This window comes from Monodon monoceros, unplaced genomic scaffold, assembly GCF_005190385.1.
Source record: "Monodon monoceros isolate NGI ecotype Baffin Bay Population unplaced genomic scaffold, NGI_Narwhal_1 Super_Scaffold_21, whole genome shotgun sequence".
Taxonomy (NCBI): Eukaryota; Metazoa; Chordata; class Mammalia; order Artiodactyla; family Monodontidae; genus Monodon; species Monodon monoceros.
Window position 1 is genome coordinate 73,045,715 of NW_021703778.1, and position 19,282 is coordinate 73,064,996.

The 19,282-nt window shown below is 36.5% G+C and overlaps 2 protein-coding genes across 4 annotated transcripts in view; one reads left to right on the forward strand and one right to left on the reverse strand.

Annotated features, from left to right (window-relative positions):
• Positions 1-19,282, reverse strand: part of UACA (uveal autoantigen with coiled-coil domains and ankyrin repeats) — an 87,043-nt gene that overhangs the window by 41,510 nt on the left and 26,251 nt on the right. The window contains exons 1-2 of one of the 3 annotated variants that reach the window (XM_029237285.1): positions 3,213-3,701; positions 957-1,090 (exon numbers count right to left, since the gene is read on the reverse strand). In XM_029237285.1, the coding sequence (XP_029093118.1) occupies positions 957-1,090; positions 3,213-3,251 (173 nt within the window). In that variant the 5' untranslated portion in view covers positions 3,252-3,701. Of the gene's footprint in view, positions 1-956; positions 1,091-2,493; positions 2,513-3,212; positions 3,702-19,282 lie in introns of those variants that run through there. The other 2 variants (XM_029237286.1, XM_029237284.1) reach the window with 2 other exon arrangements.
• Positions 10,546-11,011, forward strand: LOC114904003 (ubiquitin-conjugating enzyme E2 N-like). Its single transcript, XM_029237288.1, is given in 2 exon segments — positions 10,546-10,853; positions 10,855-11,011. Coding segments are annotated over 2 exon segments (447 nt in total). The 3' UTR covers positions 10,994-11,011.

The following is a 19,282-nucleotide window of genomic DNA, read 5'->3' on the forward strand; positions in this document are numbered from 1 at the left end:
CCTGGTTCATAAGCATGTAAAGTCCTCAGTAACAAAAGCAAAAGGGTAGGATCACTACCTGTATCTCCCTAAGTCACACTAGTCATTCTGCCTCCCTACTGCCTGAAACATTCTCATTTAAATTAATTACCCAAATATAAAAATGGATTGGGGGTTAAGAGGAAAAGGCAGTGTAATTTACAGAACTCTTCCAAGACAGAAAACTTGGGTTTACATCACAGACCTGTGACTTTTTTTTTTTTTTTTGGCTGCATTGGGTCTTCCTTGCTGCGTGTGGGCTTTCTCTAGTTGTGGCAAGCGGGCTTTTCATTGCAGTGGCTTCTCTTGTTGTGGAGCATGGGCTCTAGGTGCGCAGGCTTCAGTAGTTATAGCACGCAGGCTCAGTAGTTGTGGCTCGCGGGCTCTAGAGCGCAGGCTCAGTAGTTGCGGCTCACGGGCTTATAGTTGCTCTGCGGCATGTGGGATCGTCCCGGACCAGGGCTCGAACCCGTGTCCCCTGCCTTGGCTGGTGGATTCTTAACCACTGCGTCATGAGGGAAGCCCAGACGTGTGACTTTTAATGAGACTAGACCAAGTTATTTAACCTCTGTAAACTTTTTCCTACCTTTTTCAAAGGGCCACTGCAAGGATCAAATATGATAAGGAGTATAAAAAAGCTTATAAACAAAATTGCACCGAATAAAAATGCACCAAATAACCCAGGCTATGGTTTGCCACAGCATCCAAACAATTAGACCACTGGGTAGTATTTTAGTATTCTTTCTCTCACTTGAAAATGTTTCATATTGAGAAGAATTATTAGTCCAAATTGTTTGAAAGTGATGTTGAAAGATTTTATAGTGTGGGTTTTGATAAAGGTTTTTTTTAATTAAATGTTGATAACCATAATTCACAAATTTCATTTGTATCCCAAGGGTCTACCCAAATTTCCTTTAGGGAATTATCGTAATACTCACGCAGATCTGCCTTCCACATCTAGTTTGCCTGGATTGACCCCCTTTTTAGCAAGGATTGAGGACACTTTTTCTACATCTCCCCTTTCTGCTGCTTTCATCAATCGGTCATCATATTTGTTCCAATCTGCTGCTTGCTACAAAAAAGAAAAAAAGAATGTAAACATGGCATACTATATATATTAGTAAGACTTTCCAAAGAAGGGGAGAAAAAAAAAGAGAAGGGAAAGCAGTAATGTATAATACAACACTCAGTTACCAGCTGCACCCCAAATTTCCTTGTCCCTGTTGTTCCAACGTCACAAAAGAACCTTTCCAAAACACCTGATGTACAAGAAATATTTTAATTATACTTTTGAGAAAAAGGATGTCTCTCATGTTTTCTGCCCTGTTTTCTTTGCCTTCAGAGCAGAGAAAGATTGAACACCTACCCTGTTCCAGGCATGAATGACTCGAACAACCCTAGTAAACTAGAATTATCATCCTCACTTAACAGATGAGAAAAATCAAGACTCCAGGGACATTAAACGACTCAAGCAGCCAAGCTCAATCGAGATTTCTCATGACTTCAAAAATCAGTGTGCTCTTTTTTTTCCTATTCTATAACTCATGCTTTCAGATTTGGCTCTGATTATCTCCCAAGACCCTTAGACACAGTGGAATTCTGCACACCTTTTAAGAACCCCACCACCACTACTCGCTTAAAAGGCACTGTTTGAAATATAATTATGGAGACAAATTACACACACGTACGCTCAAGAGAAAAAGCAATCCATTATGCTTATATGTTAGGATAAAAAGAAACTTCTACATAGAATAAAATGAAAAAAAAAGACTCTAAAGTACTAACTACTTAAAAATCCTAAAATTATAGGATCACAGATGACTTTCATTTTCTTCCTTCTTTACATTCAACATATATTGCTTTTGTTAAAAAAGATTTTTTATTTCAACAAAAACAGTGCATGTGTATTTAAAAGGAAGCTCAAAGGCAATTTTTTTTAAAGAGGAGAATGTATCACATGATGTATATTTTAATTATATCAAGGTTATCTTTAGCTTTGATTGGAGAAAATATATTCAAGACATTCTGAAGCCAATAACTTCAACCTTTTCTTAGTAAGTAGAAATGTAGAACCCAGCACTAAAATATACATTATTTAAACAAGTAAGGTTTTAGCCTTTTAAAATTCTATACAGTAAACTTATTGCTAAATTCTTTGCTAAGTCCAGCATCATTTCTAGAAAAAAAGATGTACATATTTTTCACTTAACTTACAAAGCAATTCCTATATCCACAAATACCATAACAAATTTCTGGGTGTGGAGGGGGTAATGAATCACTTAAATGAAGCATATCCTCTAAATGCTGGATCAGTATGATTATTTTATATCTACTATCCCCTCTAAACCAGAAACTTTTCTAGCTAAATAAGCAATGCATTCATTAAATACTTGAAGTGAAAAATATAAAAACTGAATATGAAAAAAGATAAATACATTAAAATTTTAACCCATCCCTGAAATCTGATCCAAGTACCTACACAGACTTCAGAATTGTTGTCTCTAGTCAAATTTGGAGATGAACCCACTTCTTTCTAACCTGAAAAGTTCAAACTACAAACTATGAGTAGGGCTAAGCCCTACTCACTGGCTCAAAGTCTAAACTACATTTTAGGCATCCCCTTTCTTTAGCTTTAAAACAAAACAATCAGTTTACTGACTCTAAATTGGGGAGTGGTAGTAGACGTAGGCTTTGTGTTTTCAAATGCCTAAGGGATTAAGTCATGTTTAGCACACAAACGCTTGCTCTAAATTGATTAGTTTATCCTTGCAGTTAGAACAACTCAACTTTATTTCCAGGTAAAGTCCTGGTGGAGAAAGGAGCTATCTAAAACACTAAAACAATTGTAAAATCCAAAAGTAAGGCTCTTTAAAAGATAATTAAATGAGATTAAAGTCTCATATTATCCTGTGATTCTCAATTCTACTCCACTAAGCATTGTTTTCCATTTTGGTCCACTGTCAGTTAACAGAAATACTGCTCAATTATTAAGATTCTATTATATGCTTTTTAAATACAGAAAAAGAAACAAGAACTGTTGTTTTCGATCACTAACCCCAATCTGCTAATCAAATAAAGCAGAGAGAATACAATAGACAAAGAAACCAAAATTAATAAAACTGTACATTTTAAAAGAATACGGTTCGAAAAGCCTAGCCAAGACTCTTGTTACACTGGACTACAGGGATACCTACTCTGTTCTTAGGAGCACAAGAAAACCAACAGTTCATCATAGACAGGATTTAGTTTCTTGTTGCTAACAGCAAACTACTTCGCATTAAGTTACAAATCTCTGTAGCTCACAAAGCAAGCCCTCAGAGAAACGCCTAACAAGTGACTGGGTCCTTCTCGTTACAACTCTTCCTGTTCTGCAGTCTTCATGCTGGGCTACACTTAGCTTGGATCTCTAACGATATTTTCCTCGTCTTCAGAATCCTTCTCCGCCTTCATAACGCTTGAAAATTATCTTCCTTGCTGTGCAGCACTTGAGTGTGAGCAGTCCCCAAATCAGGTACTGTAACTCCTCCTATTTGTTATTCTTTAGAAGCTGTTTTTCAAAGCTGTCCCTTTTCAGGGACTCCACTGGAAAACTTCAACTCTGCATCCTGCCGCCTCAACACTGCAACACAGACCAGCATCTGTGCACAATAAAGCTGTCCACATCCGAATCATCCCGTAAGCAGTGTGTAGGCTGTCTCCCATTGGTCAGGATCTATTTTAGATTCCATAGGCCTTGACAGCTGAGTGATAGATAGAGAAGAGCAGCTAAGAATATACTGTAAATTCATGCTTCTCCTCTGAGTAATAAACATGAGGTCTGCTAGGGAAAAATGACTCAAACACATTGTAAAACATGCTTATTATATCAAAGCAACTTGTGTGACATCACGACAAAATTGTTAAGACACAAATTTGGTTATTCCACAAAACAATATTTAAAACCAGTCTCAGTCTTAGGATCCTCTATCATGAAGTTATAATAACCTTGATAAACAGAATATAAAATTCTATTTTAAGCAAATGTGTCACACTTTAATTTAAGGAAACACACACACACAGAAACATTTTCAGATTTTCTCCATTTTCCTTGTACCCCTATCAGTCTCGTTCTGCATACAGCCAGGTTTCAGCTTACAACTGCTGCCAGTCTGTCTCCTAACACGTTAAATGAGAAGAGCCAGAGGCACTGCCAAGACATTAAATAGTCTGCATTATGATGAATATTTTTCAACAAATATTAAATTTAACTCAGTACTCTTAATTTCCAAGTTTAGCACCCTGCCTAATATAACAAGTAAATATTTTATAAGTGGAATCAAATTATCTAGATTCAGGGATTTTAACAAACACATAAAACGATTAAATACTAGAGGAGACAAATGCATAAATCACTGAGCAAGACTGTAAATGAAACTCCATTTGGGGACAAAGCAAACAACCTCTCCACGTTCTCCATGATGCTTAACATGCTTGCACCACAACATTCCTTCCATTATCAAGGATGGTGACAAATGTCTACAAGCTCCAGGGTGTTCTGTACCTTCTAGTTCCCACAGTAGCACGAGAGTACTTTACACTTCCTCCAAAAAGGCAGATTTGGGAAATCATTTCATGGGAATGCTAAACATCCCAACACAACTGTTTATAGGAAGGAGGTAACTCTATACTATAGATCATGCTGCCAGTTAAAAGTTCTGTTACGAATTTCATCAAGAAATCCATTTCCTACTATTTAAATTTAAAATATTAGGTACATATTCTAATTATAAAATATATAAGATCATATACCATAATGTTTTATTTTTGAAACAATGATTTTTCTTTCCCCCAAATCACATTAGACATCACAATGGATTCTGGCTGGACCCAGTGACTCCACCCACTCCATTTCACCCGTCTTCAGAGGAAATCTGGGTGGGATAGAACTCAGGCCCTGTCCTTTGGTTAACAAAGCAAGCACATTCTTTCTATATATAGGACAGCAAAGGCAAAGGAAATAAAAAGACAGGGGGAGATCTGTAATGTGTAATAAAAGCCATATATGGAGCTGTCTGTGCTAAGGCTCAGGAGATGGGATTTATGTGCCCTCCTATTCTGCGGATATCCAGAACCTCCCCAGCCTCTGTGACTTACTCTCTTGTCCCTACTCTCGCTCCTGCCTTCCCAGGTATTTCCCAAGAGCTCTAAGCAAATTCCCACCTCTGCTGTCCCCTGTGTCTGTAAGGTTCTTCCCTCACCTTCATTCTGGTTCTTCTTAAATATCACTGCGTTAGAGGGCTTCTCAAACCTCTGTATCTAAACAGTACCAGCCCCATTCTACCCTTGCCACTCTTTATCTTTCTGCCCTGTTTCACTTATCTTCGTAATAGTTATCAGTATCTGCCCTTATATCATATGTTTACCTGTCTATCAGCTTAATGTCTGTTTCTGGTATTTACTTCAAAAGAAATCAGAATAATCAGGGGGACAGATTGAATTCAACAGCACATTAAAATGATTATACACCATGACTAAGTGCGATTTATTCTTGGAATGCAAGGACAGTTCATCACATGAAAATTGATCAGTGTAATACACCACATTAACTGACTTAAGGACAAAAGTCCATGATCATCTCAACTAATGTAGAAATATCATTAAATAAGATTTAAAATCTTTCATGATAAAAACACTCAAAAAACTGGAAATAGAAGGAAATTACCTCAACATAATATGGTAATATATGGGGGCTTCCTTGGCAGCACAGTGGTTGAGAATCTGTCTGCTAATGCAGGGGACACAGGTTCGAGCCCTGGTCTGGGAGGATCCCACATGCCGCGGAGCAACTAGGCCCGTGAGCCACAGCTACTGAGCCTGCGCGTCTTGAGCCTGTGCTCTGCAACAAGAGAGGCCGCGATAGTGAGAGGCCCGTGCACCGCGATGAGGAGTGGCCCCCGCTTGCCACAACTAGAGAAAGCCCTCGCACAGAAACGAAGACCCAACACAGCAAAAATAAATAAATTAATTAATAAACTCCTACCCCCAACATCTTTTTTAAAATAATAATAATAATGGTAATATATAAAAAGCACATAGCTAACATCATATCAATGGTGAAACACTTATCCTCTAAGACCAGGAACAAGATAAGGATTCTCACTCTCACCATTTTTATTCAACATAGTATTAGAAGTCCTACCCAGAACAATTAGACAAGAAAAGGAAATAAAAGGTATCCAAATTGGAAAGGAACAGGTAAAATTATCTCTGTCTGCAGATGCCATGATGTTATACATAGAAAACCCTAAAAATTCCACAAGAAAAAGAAACTGTTAGAACTAATAAATGAATTCAGCACAGTTACAGGATACAAAATCAACACACGATAATCAATTGTGCTTCTATATACACTAACAATGAGCAATCCAGAAATAAAATTAAGAAAACAATTCCACTTATAATAGCATCAAAAATAATACAATAATGGGGATATATGTATACTTATAGCTGATTCACTTTGTTATACAGCAGAAAGTAACACAACATTGTAAAGCAATTATACTCCAATAAAGATGTTAAAAACAAAACAAAAACACTAACTTGAAAAAAATAATAATAATACAATAACTAGGAATAAACCTGACCAAGGAAGTGAAAGAGCTGTATACCAAAAACTACAAAACATTACTGAAAGAAATAAGAGAAGACACAAATAATAGAAAGACAGTTTGTGTTCAGCTTGGAAGACTTACTATTGTTAAATGTCAATACTACTCGAAGCAATCCACAGATTCAACACAATCTCTATCAAAATTCCAAAGGCAGTTTTTCAGAAATAGAAAAATCCAGCCTAAAATTCATACTGCCTTTCAGGGGAAACCAGGTAGCCAAATAATCTTGAAAAAGAAAAACAAAGTTGGAGGTCTCACACTTCCTGATTTCAAAATATATTACAAAGCTACAGTAATCAAAACAGTATGGGGGGGCTTCCCTGGTGGCGCAGTGGTTGACAGTCTACCTGCCAATGCAGGGGACACAGGTTCGTGCCCCGGTCCGGGAAGATCCCACATGCCGCGGAGCAGCTAGGCCCGTGAGCCATGGCTGCTGAGCCTGTGCATCCGGAGCCTGTGCTCCGCAACGGGAGAGGCCACAACAGTGAAAGGCCCGTGTACCGCAAAAAAAACAAAAACAAAACAAAACAAAAAAACAGTATGGTACTGGCATAGAGACAGATACTTAGATCAATGAAATAGAATAAAGAACCTAGAAATAAGCCCTCACATATGTGGTCAAATGATCTTTGACAAGGGTGCGAAGACCACTCAATGGGGAAAGGACAGTCTCTTCAACAAACGGTGTTGAGGAAACTGGATATCCACATGCAAAAGAATGAAGTTGGGCCCTTATCTTACACCATATAGAAAAATTAATTCAAAATGATTAAAGGCTAAATTTAAAGACCTAAATTTAACATCTAAATATAAAACTCCTAGAAGAAAATATAGGGGAAAAGCTTCATGACTTTGGATTTAACGATTCCTTAGATATGACACCAAAAGCACAGGCAACAAAAGCAAAAATAGACAAATGGGACTACATCAAACTTAAAAACTTCTGTACATCAAAGGACACAAACAACAGAGTGAAAAGGCAACCTAAAGAATGGGAGAAAACATTTCCAAATCATATATCTGATGAAGGTTTAATATGCAGAATATGTAAAGAACTGTAACTCAATTATAAAGAAACAAATAACCCAATTAAAAATGGGCAAAGGACTTGAACGGACATTTCTCCAAAGATGATATACAAATGACCAACAAGCATATAAAAAGATGCTCAGCATCATTAAATTAGAGAAATGCAAATCAAAATCATAATGAGATATCACTTCACACCCATTAGGATGGCTACTATCAAAAAAATAGAAATAGTAAGTGTTGACAAGGATGTGGAGAAACTGGAACCCTTGGGCACTGTTGGTGGGAATGAAAAATGGTGCAACCACTATGGAAAACAAGACGGAGGCTCCTCAAAAAATTAAAAATAGAACTACCATATGATCCAGCAATCCCTTTTCTGGGTATATATCTGAATGAATTGCAAGTAGGGCCTCAAAGAGGTATTTGCACACCCATGTTCACTGCAGCATAATTCACAATAGCCAAGAGGTGGAAGCAACCCAAATATCCATTGATAGATGAATGGATAAACAAAATGCAGTTTATACATGCAATGGAATATGAATCAGGCGTAAAAAGGAAGGAAATTCTGTCACATGCTACACCATAGATGAATCTTTAGGACATTATGCTAAGTGAAATAAATCCCAGCCCCCCAAAGATAAACACTGTATGATTCCACTTATATGAGGTATCCAAAGTAGTCAAATTCATAGAAGCAAAATGTAGAATGGTGGTTACCATGGTCTGGGGAAAGAGGAAAATGGGGAGTTGTTGTTTAATGGATATAGCATTTCAGATTTGCAAGATGAAAATCTTCTGGTGATAATTTACACAACAATGTGCATATACTTAACACTACTGAAAGATTCACTTAAAAATGGTTAAGATGGTAAACTGTGTTTCTTTACCACAATTAAAAGTAAAAATAATAAAACAAAAGAAATGCAATCTCTCACAATATCATTAGCATGATTCATATCAATTAATAAACTTTTTAAAAGCAAAATTAAGAGGGTGAGGATATACATGAAACAAGATTGGCCATAGGTTAATAATTGTTAAAGCTGAGTTACAGGCTCATTGGGGTTCATTATACTAAACTATTCTCTCAACTTCTGTATATTTCATGCACTTTTGATACATGGTCCAATAAATCTGATGTATAAACTTTTAAACTATATTACATGCTTATTACCAAGACCCTTCACTGATTCATTAATACGGCAGGAAATGCAGTATATATCCTTCCCACTCAGTCTTCTCTGGATTAAAATGAAGCTATTGTCATTCACAGCCATATACTTACAAGATGAGCCCTGTGCCATCGAATGAAAGCATTCTAAAAAGAAGCAGTAAGTTTTTTTAAAAAGCATTAATGTTTACCACATATTATAATAAATATATTTCTATACTTCAGTATTGCACTGGTTTGAAAAGAAGATATTCATCAAACTCAGAATGCAGCAAGCCAACACATTTATGGTAAAAGTCAAAATACAGCTATTTCTAGAGAATAAATATAACATTTTATTTATTTATTTCTAGAGAATAAATATAACACAAAGCAGTTATTTCACTAGGTGGAGCTAAATGGATGACAGCTTTAAACTCTAGATCACCATAAAGGAAATCACTTAAAAGTTCTGACAGTGATTCCCTCATGTTAGCATCAACTGCAAATTTGTAACTTTTTCAGAAATTAAATGATATTTTAAAAACTTTTAAAGTGATTCATCTTCAATGTAGAAAATCTATAATATATTTAATTTTACATATAAAAACATAAATGACCTATAATTCCACCATGCAGAAAAAAATTACTAAAAATTTTGTATATTAAGCTCAAATTTCTTCTCTGTTAAAAGGTTTAATCAAAATTTTTTAAACATAAATAAGTCCAACAGTTGTTTCATTTATGCAATATTTAGGACAGAAGGTCTCCTGAGAAGACCTTTATAGATGCAAATAAACAAGTAGACTTTAAAATATACGCAAATTCATATAAAGTACTTACATATTTAAGGGATGGACTCAACAGACCACAGCTAATATGAAGACCAGTTTTAGACTCAAGGCAATTTTGGATACATTACCCAAAAGAGAAATATACAGGATTACCACAAAACTTTCATAGAAAACTGCTTAAAACCAAGAAAAGTCATGCTAAACAAAAGTATCTAATTCACAGATCTTCATCATTTTGGTGTCATAGACCCCATTAAGATCTGACGAAAGCAATGGACCTTCTTTTAAAAATTATACATAAGCACAGAATCAGAAAAATTTACATTTATTTTCAGATTATTTCATTGATCTCCTCTCTACAAATATGGAGTCCATAAGCCCCAAGATCAAAAACCCCTAATATAGATAAGGAGAAGCAGCAAAAGAGTTTTGTCTTTTATATAATGTTTATAAAATAAGTACTGAATAACTGGCAAAAGATGGGATATTTGTTCACTAAAAATTTACTGAGCATCTATGTGTAAAGGGATATGAATACTTGACTCAACATTCAAATATACATGATCATTTGATATGTGCTACACCACACGTTAGGTGCTGGATATACCATAGGGAACAAAACATACATGAGACGTGGCCTCAGGCAATTCACAGGAATAAAACCCAGTTACTTTCTTTAACTGATCTCACAATATGAAAAAGACACAGATATATATGTAAACATGCACATAATCATAATACACTGCTATAATACCACATTAATTACATGTAAGTAAGCTACAGAAGTAGTTCAAAAGAGGGAAATCAGAAAAAAATTTGTAGAAAAAAAATGACTAAACTATCTACTAAAAGATGAGTAGGGAGACGAGACCAGAGGCTGAACTCTGGATCTGACAAGATGGCTGGGCTACCCCTCAGGATTATCAAGGAAACCCAGCGTTTGCTGTCAGAACCAGTTCCCGGCATTAAAGCAGAACCAGATGAGAGCAACACCCGTTATTTTCATGTGGTCATTGCTGAGCCTCAGGATTCCCCTTTTGAGGAAGGGATTTTTAAACTTGAACTATTCCTTCCAGAAGAATACCCAATGGCAGCCTCTAAAGTACGTTTCATGACCAAAATTTATCATCCTAATGCAGACAATTTGGGAAGAATATGTTTAGATATTTTGAAAGATCAGTGGTCCCCAGCACTGTAGATCCGCACAGATCCAGGCTTTGTGAAGTGCTCCCAATCCAGATGATCCATTAGCAAATGATGTAGCGAAGCAGTGGAAGACCAATGAAGCCCAAGCCATAGAAACAGCTAGAGCATGGACTAGGCTATATGCCATGAATAATATTTAAATCAACCCGATCGTCAAGTGTGCATCACTTCTCCAGTTCTGCCAAGACTTTTTTGTTTGCATTTAATGGACACAGTTTTAGAAACATTACAGAATAAAAGCCCAGACATCTTCAGTCCTTTGATGATTAAATGCCCATCAGCAAATATGTCTTGTCCTGACTCACTGTTGTAAAGCGTGAGCAGAAGCTAGAAGTATCATCTGGATTGTTGCGAAACATTTAAAAGCAATGGCCCCTTTCTGCTTTGACGCGTTTCCCTCATCATGGTTTAAGTAGAAAGCACTGTGAATGAAGGTAGTTGTCAGGGTTAGCTGCAGGGGGATAGGTGTTTTTCTTTATTTTTTTTGGTGAGGGGGAAGTTAGTTTTATTTTAATTTTATGGGCTCCTTTCCCCCTTTTTTTGATGATCTAATTGCAGTGGTTAAAAGCAGCTAGCCGGTTCTTTAGAATATGCTCTCTAGCCAAGTCTAACTTTATTTAGATGCTGTAGATGGACAAGCTTGATTGTTTGAACCAAAATGGGAACATTAAACAAACATCACAGCCCTCACTAATAACACTGTGACTTTGCTGTCAAGTGTAGAATCCTCCCTTCAAGAAAAAGCTTGTAACCACTTTGTATGGCTTGTCTGGAAACGTCTGTAAATCTTATGTTTTAGTAAAATATTTTTTGTTATTTTAAAAATCAAAAATAATATAAAAATAAAAGATGAGTAGAGAAATCACCAGGTTTGAAATAGCACCACAAATTAGGAAACTAAACACAAATGTAGCCCTTTATGGTTTATGAAGCACTTCATATTCATGATATATCAATTTAAAAATCTATTCACGTATGACTCCCATACACATTTGCAACCCAGACTTCTCTATCTCCAGGCCCATGTATTCAAATATCTTCTTGACAGTTCTTCTTCAGTGTCTTAAAAGTGCCTCCATGTCCCAAACTATAAACATGTTCTTCCTCCTGAAATCTGATCCTATTCCAACTTTCACTAACACAGTAAATGATACCATGATCCATCTAGTTGTACAAGAGAGAAACCTAGAAATGAGTCTTGACACCTGACTCACCAAATCCCAGTGACTTTACCTCCCCATTATTATTCAAATCCACCAGCTCATCTCCAGGTCCATCGACATTACCCTACTTCAAGTTAGCACCATTCCTTACCAGGATGACTGCATTAATCTCCTAAACAGTCTGTCTATATTCATTCCAGCCCCTTCCCTTGGATTCTCCACACTGTAGCCAGAGTGATTTTCAAAATGAAAACCTAATCATACCACCACTACTACACCACTCCCTTCCAAATACCCTCTCCCACCTCGCTTAAAATCCTTCAGTAGTTTTCTGTTTTTGCAGGAGACAAATTCCTTTATGATGTCTACAAATCCCTGAATGGTGTTACCCCTACTACCTCCCTCAGCCCCATCATATGAAATGCTAACAGTGTTTCTCATATTATACGTGCAGAAATTGAGTCACTAGGAGATTACGGGATTTCGTATAAGGCAACTGCAGTTAGTTGCAGAATGATTAGAGAATCCTATTGTTATGACTTGTCCAGTCCTTTCCACTAATTAAGCTATTTCCATTTCTCAAATCATCTGAAAATAAATCTTTGATGTAAAAATGCAAGTATCTTTAAAAAATTTAAACATCATAAACTTAGTTGTCCTTTACAGCAAAAAAAAAAAAAAAGGGACAAAATTTTCCACATTTGCATATGCAAACTTTAATGAAGCACCTACTACGTGTCATGCATGGCACTAGGGATATAGAAGTGAGTAAGACAGCCAAAGTCTCTCTCCTTTTTTAAACTACTTTATTAAAGTATCATTGACATGTAAAAAGCAGTACACATTTAATGTATACAACTCCATGAATTGGAGAATAAGTCTATTCCAGTGAAACCACCACCACCATCAAGGCCATAAACATATCAAAGTCTCTCTTCTAATGGAATTTGATGTTCTAAAGGAACAAAATAGGGTTAAACAACTAAGGAAAAAAAAAAACTATCAGATGAGAATTGGGAAGGAGATGCGATGGAATGCTGGGGATAGATTATTGGGTTGGGTAACCCAGAAACTTCTGAGAAGGTGAAATTGAAGATGGTATCTGAGTGAAAAGGAAGAGCCAGCCTGAGAGAATTTACATTTCAGAAGAGAACAAGCAATGAAGTGAGTTTGGCATGGTTGAAAGAAGGCCAGTTTAGCTGACTAATAATGAGTAAGAGGGATCACGGGATGAGGAGGGGGAGGGGGGCAGGCACTACCAGATCTAAAATGTGAGTTTCCCCAGTTTTGTCATCAAAATTTTTCAAAAGGGACTTATTCAGGAACTAAAGCAACTCTTCTTCATAAGGTTCTTTTGGCCGCTTTAGAATCAAGTCTAAAAAAATAATTCATCCTAAAGTGCTACTTTTTTTCACTTCCAAGCATTTATATTGAACAATATACAGCTAAGTCTTAACTTGCCTTGAAATGTTTATAAGATTAATCAATTATCTTAACATAATAAATATCATAATGTACCTCACCCACCTCAGACCTGGAAACCTAAACAAACTTTGCAATGAACTACACTAAAAAAACCACCATAAAAGAGAAATAGCACCCCAAAAAACAGAATTTCACAATCACATCCTCAAGATAAGGCTCTTCAAGAAAAAGAACATAGAGGCAACTAAATAAAGTTTCTCCCAGGGGAAAAAAGTCCTAAATAAAAGCTAAACAACACATACATTTAGGCAAACCCCTAAATATCTAATTGAAACAAAGTACAACAGACTTCCACGGTATCCTACAATTATCACCATTCCTGTTACTAAACCCAAGACGAGCTCTGCCACAACTGAAAATGGAGCAAACAGCAGAAAGCAAAGCTCATGAAGCATAAACATTCCTTGAAGATTAGGCTGCACAATTAAAAGCTGTTCTACAGTTCACTGGATTGGTGACAGAAATATTTCCCCCATTCCATTTAGTCCAAAGATTATTTACTCTTCTTTCTTATATAACAGCAAATTAGAGCTTACATAATAGAAAAAGGAAAAAAAAAGAATGTTAAAATAAACCAGGGAGACAAAAGCTACGCATCCACTGTCTTCTTGCCAGACCCCAGACTCTCTTCCCTTTCTGATTTTTCCTTATCCTTATTTAATTAGGCCCCATCTTATCCTCTCAAGCCTTCCACTGTGTGATCTGAAAGTGCTATATAGTCAGGACTCAATGGAACAAATAGAGGAAAGGGAAAATTATACCCCATCAATCATTTTTCTGATTAAGATGTTAACAGGCTTAATCCTGCTTTACTGGATTTCTCTACATAAAAATGTCAAGCGCAAAAAAGACAACAATAATAATAACTATTATTATTACTTAATAAATCTAACATCTTAAGGACTGAAGGTGCTATGAAATCTAAAAAAACTTTAAACAACTGGAGTCAAAAAGACTCAGCACTGCTTTGATAAGATTTCCTAACCACCCGGTTTGATTCTATTCTAGTCTGTTGTATAAATACCAGACTGTCTACCCCTAACTATTGCAGGTATTTGCTCCTTTATTAGAACTGTCTAGGGACCCAAAAGAGGTTATTTAAAATAGACAGGAAATTGCCTCTCCAATTTTAATAAGCATCATTTGTTTCATAATATTACTTATTTCACCCTTCCTCACCAGAAGAAGCATTGAATTCTAAAGTAAATACATATATAGATCTTAAACACAAAAAATTATAAATGTATATCAAACAAGAATAGAGCTCTCAGGCTGGATAAATAAGATTTTGTTTAAGATTCCCTTTAAAATGTTAAGCAATTGGTTATCTGGGAGAAATAAATATAAACTTTTTCCTTAGAAAATTTTAGAAAAAAATGTATTCAAATTAGAATTCTTCAAATGCCTAAATGTCATGAGTGAAACTTTTTCAATATAAAGGTAAAAACAGAGAAGGGTCTATTATGCCTCCTACCCCACCTTACATACACCAATGAACAGAGTAATACCTCTGACGAGTTTTAACAAACATTTTGGCTAATGTTTGATATATATATATATCTCAAAACAGCAGGAAGCATTCTATGTTTATTCTTGATAAAGTAAAAAGCAAAACAGATACACTTAAAAAAGAGCCTCTGATGGGGTTGGACCACAGTGAAAAATAAGAGATATTTTTGTTTCTTTGGCTTTCTATTTTTTCTTGGCTTTGCAAAGAAACATTAGCTAAACAAAAATATGTTTGCTAGAACTCAAAAGACCCTTCAAGAATTGAACTAATAATAAATCTTACTATACTAGCCAGTATTTTTAAAATTAAAAGTGGGAAATATAAAGATACGTACAAACAGAGGGTTATAAGAAAATATATGTTTTTGTAAACACATTAGAAGTTAACTGCTTTTTTTAAATTATGAAATGAATAATAGTTCTACACATATGCATAACTCTTCCCACACAGCTTTTTAAGCAGGATTTCCTTCCAGTGAGTCTTAATATATTTCTCCCATATTAAAAATACATGACCAAATTAATAATGAGGAAGAATGAATACTCTCATGATATTTAGGTATATAACAAGAAAAAACAGCATTTAAGATAAAGATTCAGTTTCAAGCTTCTTTAAGAAATACTTGTTACACTATAAGAAGAACTCTCTAAGTCATACTGTTATTTCTACTTTCCAAATGGGGCATAAAGAAACTAAGGAATTTACAGCGTTGGACTGTGCAGCTACTATTAATCCCTTTCACTCCTGTAAGCCCACCCTTTGCTACATGACTTTGCCATGATTCCCATTAAAAGATGGCATTTATTTCCTCATCCCGAAAATCTGGGCTGGACTTGTAACTTATTTTGACAAATGGAATGTGGCAGAAGTGACCCTGTAGAACTCTGAATCTAAGTCTCAAGAGACCTTATAGCTTCCCCTCTTGGGATGCTGCTGACACAGCGTAAACAAGTTAGTGACCCAGAGCATGAGAGAGCTTAAGGGAGAAAGAGCCCAGCCACTCAGTCATGCAATCTACCATAAAGTGCCAGACACACCAGCGTGGCCAACTTAGACCACCCAGCACTATAGGCGCTACCAGATGACTTGGCAACCACATGAGTGACCCCAGACAAGACCAGTGGAACAACCATGCAGCAGAGCCCAGCCCAAATTGCTGACCTATGAAGTCAGCAGCAAGTAAAATAGCTGTTGTTTTAAAACACTACATTTAAACCTAGGACTGTCTGAATCCAGGGCCTAGACTGTCTCTACTAACAAAAGCTGCAATTTACTATTTGGTTGGGAAACAAATACATCTTGTACTCTAACTCAATTTTACAGATACAAGAGCAATCAAAATAAAAAATAATAGTTTACATTTTTTTAACCCATGATCTAAAAAAAGGTGATGAGCTGGGCACAGAAATACCTTTTTAACCATCTTAAAAGAAGGAAAATAGATACATACAATGAATTCTGCAATTGTAATAAATGAAGTTGATCAAATTTTATAGAAAAAATACTTTCTCTTCATTCCCAAAGATACACAAGTATTCATTTAAAAACTAACAGCATTCGTATATATTTTATCCATAAAAACTGAACTCAGCATGTGATCTAAAAATTCTGAATGTCTGTGCAATGAAACAATTAAGAAATTATTAAATTTTATGAATCTAATAAAATATGTGGCTTGCAACAATAAAACATTGCTACTGTAATGTTTAATAAGTATACATTCCTACTTGAATGGAAATACTGAACTAGGAGTGGACCATAACAGAGCAAGGACTGCAAGGACCATTTCTATGTATTCTTTAAGGGTTGGCAAACATTTTCTGTAAAGGGCTAGATGGTAAGTATTTTAGGACTTGCAAGCCATGCAGTCCCTGTTGTAACTATTCAACTCTGCCACTGTAGAATGAAAACAGCCACAGATAATATACCAAAAAAAAAAAAAAAAGCATTGCTGTGTTACAATAAAGCTTTATTTATATATATATATATATAAAAACAGGCAGTGGGCCACAGTTTGCCAACCCCTGTTTTAGATGCTCAAATATCTTCAGCCAAAATACATCTAGTTTATTAGTTGTGATCAAGCTAATTTGTTTGCTGCCTTACCACGAGACCTATTAGAAAGTACTCTCTGTATTCATACTCTACTCTGCAAAATAGCATTGTGTACATATGAGGGTAAATTTTATATAACAACTTGGCTCTGCTATGATGACCAGTTGTTTGGTCAAACAGGAGTCTAGGTGTTGCTATGAAGGTATTTTGTAGATGTGATTAACATCTGAAATCAGCAGACCTGAAGTAAAGGAGATAACCCTTGATAATTTGGGGTAGGCCTCATCCAATTACTTGAAGACCTAAAGAGCAAAATCTAAAAATTCCCAGAGAAGAAGCAATCCTGCCTCATGACTGTAACACAGAAATCCTGCCTGAGTTCCTAGCCTGCCGGCCTGCCTTACACATTTCAGATTTTTCAGCCCCATACCCATGTAAGCCAATTCCTTAAAGTAAATAAATCTCTCTCTTAGATATAGATATCTATGAGATACAAATATATAGATATCTCCTATTAGCTCTATTTCTCTGGAGAACCCTGATTGATACAATATATTAAGGTAATATGACCTTAAATTTTAAAAAGGATATACTCTGATTTTTGTGCATTATCCAAAACTATGTGAGAAAGTTGTGGTAGACAGTATTATTATTTGGGATTATTCAATCCCCTACTTCCTTGCAAGATGATTATATATATACAGCCACATGTAGATGTGTGACTTGTGCATATCTCACAGGGAAAGAATAGACGTCCCTGGGTTATTGATTTGGGGACTGCCCGTGTCATATGTTTTGGCCACATAGAATGTGAACAGATGTGATGCACATCACATCTAAGCAAAAACTTGAAGCAGCAACACGAATTTGGGCCAGCCTTCTTGCTTCAGTACTTTGTCAAGAGATTTCATATGCGGGTTGTTCCTTCAGCCTTGGTTCTGGAGGGGAGTCACAGGCTATTTCTACAGAGCTGACTCACAGTCTGCAACATAAAGTCAGTAGGAAATATAAGTTTGTTATTTTGAGAAACCACTGAAATGCGGAGGTAATTACTACAACAAAGCTGAACACTGTAGAAACTGGTACCAGAAGTAGGGTGCTACTTTCATCACCACCACCACCAAAAATAATAAAAGTATGTGATGTAGGCGTTGAGGCCAGTTGTTTGGTCAAACAGGAGTCCAGGAGTTGAGGCCAGGTGGCAGACAGCAAGGAAACTGTAATGGCAAACCACATAGTGTAGTGGTAAATAAAACTGTTAGGTATAAAATATTAGACAACTTGGTGAAATGATTGGACTTGTGATTGGCATCTGAAGTGGGAGAGGGGCAGTCTTGCAGGACTGAGCCCTTAACCTGTAAGGTCTGAGTTAATTCTGGGTAGTGGCAGAATTGAGTTACCTTATAGGACACCCAGTCGGTGCCCACAGAGAATTGGAGAATTGCTTGGTGTGGAAAAACCCACACATACTTGGGAGTGCAAAAGTATTCAGTGAGTTGTGAGTAAAGGAAACAAATGTTTTCCTTTCACCCAGTAAACCCTTTCAGTGGAACAAAATGGCTTGGAGGGGAACTCCCCACAGGAAGAGACTAAGGATGTGGTCCCACAGAAGCCTGATCAGCTCAAGATAATTGTATTGATGTCTAGAGAAAAATGCATATCTCAAAGAATTGAGGATATAGCTAGCGCATGGCACGTGGATCTGACTAAAATCAAATAGATAAGAAGACAAAAGACAACTTCCCAAACAATCCACAGACTGAGCTAAGGGTCTGTTACTCTTCTAGACCATCTTTGGGTGCCCAAATTTCTGTAGACAAGCAGGCCAGGAAAGCTGCTCAGCACTTACCTCATTCCCCAGCTAAGAAGGGTACACCCTCCAATACTCTGTTCCAATACGGATGAACATGGTATATTAAAGGAAATACCTCACGGAGGGCATAGCCCATGGCCACGGAAAACAGCGGACTAGAGCGCCTCACACAGGACCAAAACCAGGGCCTAATCAAGGAACATCCCCTAGTGCCAAGAAAAGGAGGCCTCACTCTATTTACCCAAGAATATTCTTACAATTGCCAAGGACAATTGTAGTGTGATTGCTATGTGCCTCTATTCTTCCCCTTTCTTAACAGGAGGGTTTACTGCGGATAGCCTATCCCTGCTCCAACATTGTATGTTGGAGAGATGGAGGATGGAAGATAACTGGTCTCTGAGTC